At 48.2% G+C, this 1,868-nt stretch overlaps 1 protein-coding gene across 1 annotated transcript; it reads left to right on the top strand.

The window, feature by feature from the left end:
• Positions 1-11: 11 nt before the first annotated feature.
• On the top strand, positions 12-1,862 carry LOC128277074 (maternal protein exuperantia-like; the record flags this gene model as incomplete). Its single annotated transcript, XM_053015522.1, has 4 exons — positions 12-747; positions 857-1,244; positions 1,326-1,561; positions 1,622-1,862. Coding segments are annotated over exons 1-4 (1,601 nt in total), but the record flags the coding sequence as incomplete, so codon positions are not given.
• Positions 1,863-1,868: the final 6 nt, after the last annotated feature.

Here is a 1,868-nt window from a genome sequence, read left to right as displayed (position 1 = left end):
TTGGCTACACAATGGGAGTTGGTTTGGAGGAATCGAAAGAGCAGGTCGAGGAGCAACAATATGACGATAGCAGCTTCGACGAATGCGATACACCGGCCGGAGTGCTGTCCTCCAAATTTGATAAAACCGATTTGGCGATCAACACCAACCCGCTGCCGTACGGCAAGTACACGCTGATTGGCATCGATATAGATACGACGGGTCGTAGACTTATCGATGAGATCGTCCAGATCTCGGCCTTCACTCCGGAGCGTCAGTACGCGCAGTACATTATGCCGCTCATGAATCTGAATCCGGCCGCCCGCCAGCGGCATCAGGTTCGCGTGATCACGGTCGGTTTCTTCCGTATGCTGAAGAGCATGCAGACTTACCGTGTCATGAAGACTAAGATGGAAATTGCGGCTTTGAACGAATTTTTGGACTGGCTGGAGGAACGCCTCCGAGAGGACGAAGGATCCGAAGGAATTGTGCTGGTTTATCACGAACAGCGCAAATTCGTGCCCTACATGGTCATCGAGGCGCTCAAAAAGTACAAGCTACTTGACCGCTTCACGCAGTCGGTCAAGTCGTTTGCCAACGGTTTTAGGCTGGCAGAGGAGCGATGCAGTAAGACGATCAAGTACTTAACAATCCGCCAGTTGGCGAAGATTGTTCTGGACGAGAACGAAAACGCTCGCGATGGCTTCGAGGGCAATGCTACCTATCGAGCAAAGATGGCGTTCGAAATTTCGAGACGCTTGGCAACCAGTAAGTAAATGGCGCCTTCGCCATTTTTAAATCACTTTTTTCGTAGTAATGGCGGTTGCCATGATGAACATGACTACAGCTTGCTTAAATGCGTTCTATTTTTCTACAGAACCGAAGGAAAACACTGAGCAAATCTCAGCTTCTACTCCGGCGGAAACTGATCATAGTTGCCCGACATCGGTTGAAGAAACTACTTCTTCTACTGCGTCGAGTGACCCCACATCTGGTTCTGAAAAGGTAGAAGAGTGTTCCGAGCAATCCGATGTGGAACAGAAAGTGGTTAAGGTCGATGATGCCACGTCCTCGGCCGCAGCAACGGAATGTTGTAAGGCGCTTACCGAAGAAGAGCGAGAGAAGATGTGCGAAGTGTTGTGCCAACTGGCTTCCCCGATTTCTAACGAAATATCCGAGCTTGATGAACAAGAGAAGATCCTGTTGCGTCAGAATTCATTGCGTCCGGTATTTCTGCTCTACTTTAAGACGACAATCTACCATCGGTGAGAAATTTATCTCTAGCAGTACCCCGGGGCTCATATTTAAGTGTCCACCGCTGACCAACGTTGCACTTTTTTTTGCAGGGTAAAGGCTGTAACGTATAGACGAGTAGTAGCAGAAACTGGCCATGATTACGAATCTCTTCGTCAAGTTTGGCAGGAAAGCAAGCGTGAGGGTTTGGAATCTATCATCAATAGCATTGCTGAGTTAAAGGAAGAGGAGCGTACCGAGCTGCTGGAACTGCTCGATTGCCACTACGATCCGGACAAGCAGGCATTCCAGCCCATCGTAAAGCGCAATAAGCATAATACAAATAGAGGTGGGCTTATAGTTATCTCTAAAGGGGTCAGTTAATATTTTCAAATCTCTCGTCTCCTAGGACGTCCTTTCTTCAACAAGAATGGCAACGTACCGAAACCCCAGAATACAAACAACGCTCACGTCAGCAAGGAAAACCGCAAACCTTCTCGTAATTACGATAACCAGAATAATTTCTATCAGAACAACAACAACAACAACAATGGGGGAAAGCAGCAAAAACAGCAGCAGTACTACATCAACCAATCTTCGCCTGAATCGGGCATGCGGAACGAAGGATCTCCTGGAAAACGGTTCCGTTCGCGCCA

The sequence above is a fragment of the Anopheles cruzii genome, unplaced genomic scaffold, assembly GCF_943734635.1.
Source record: "Anopheles cruzii unplaced genomic scaffold, idAnoCruzAS_RS32_06 scaffold03721_ctg1, whole genome shotgun sequence".
NCBI lineage: Eukaryota > Metazoa > Arthropoda > Insecta > Diptera > Culicidae > Anopheles > Anopheles cruzii.
The sequence above is the reverse complement of the archived record's forward strand: the minus strand, read 5'-3'. Positions and strand labels throughout refer to the sequence as shown.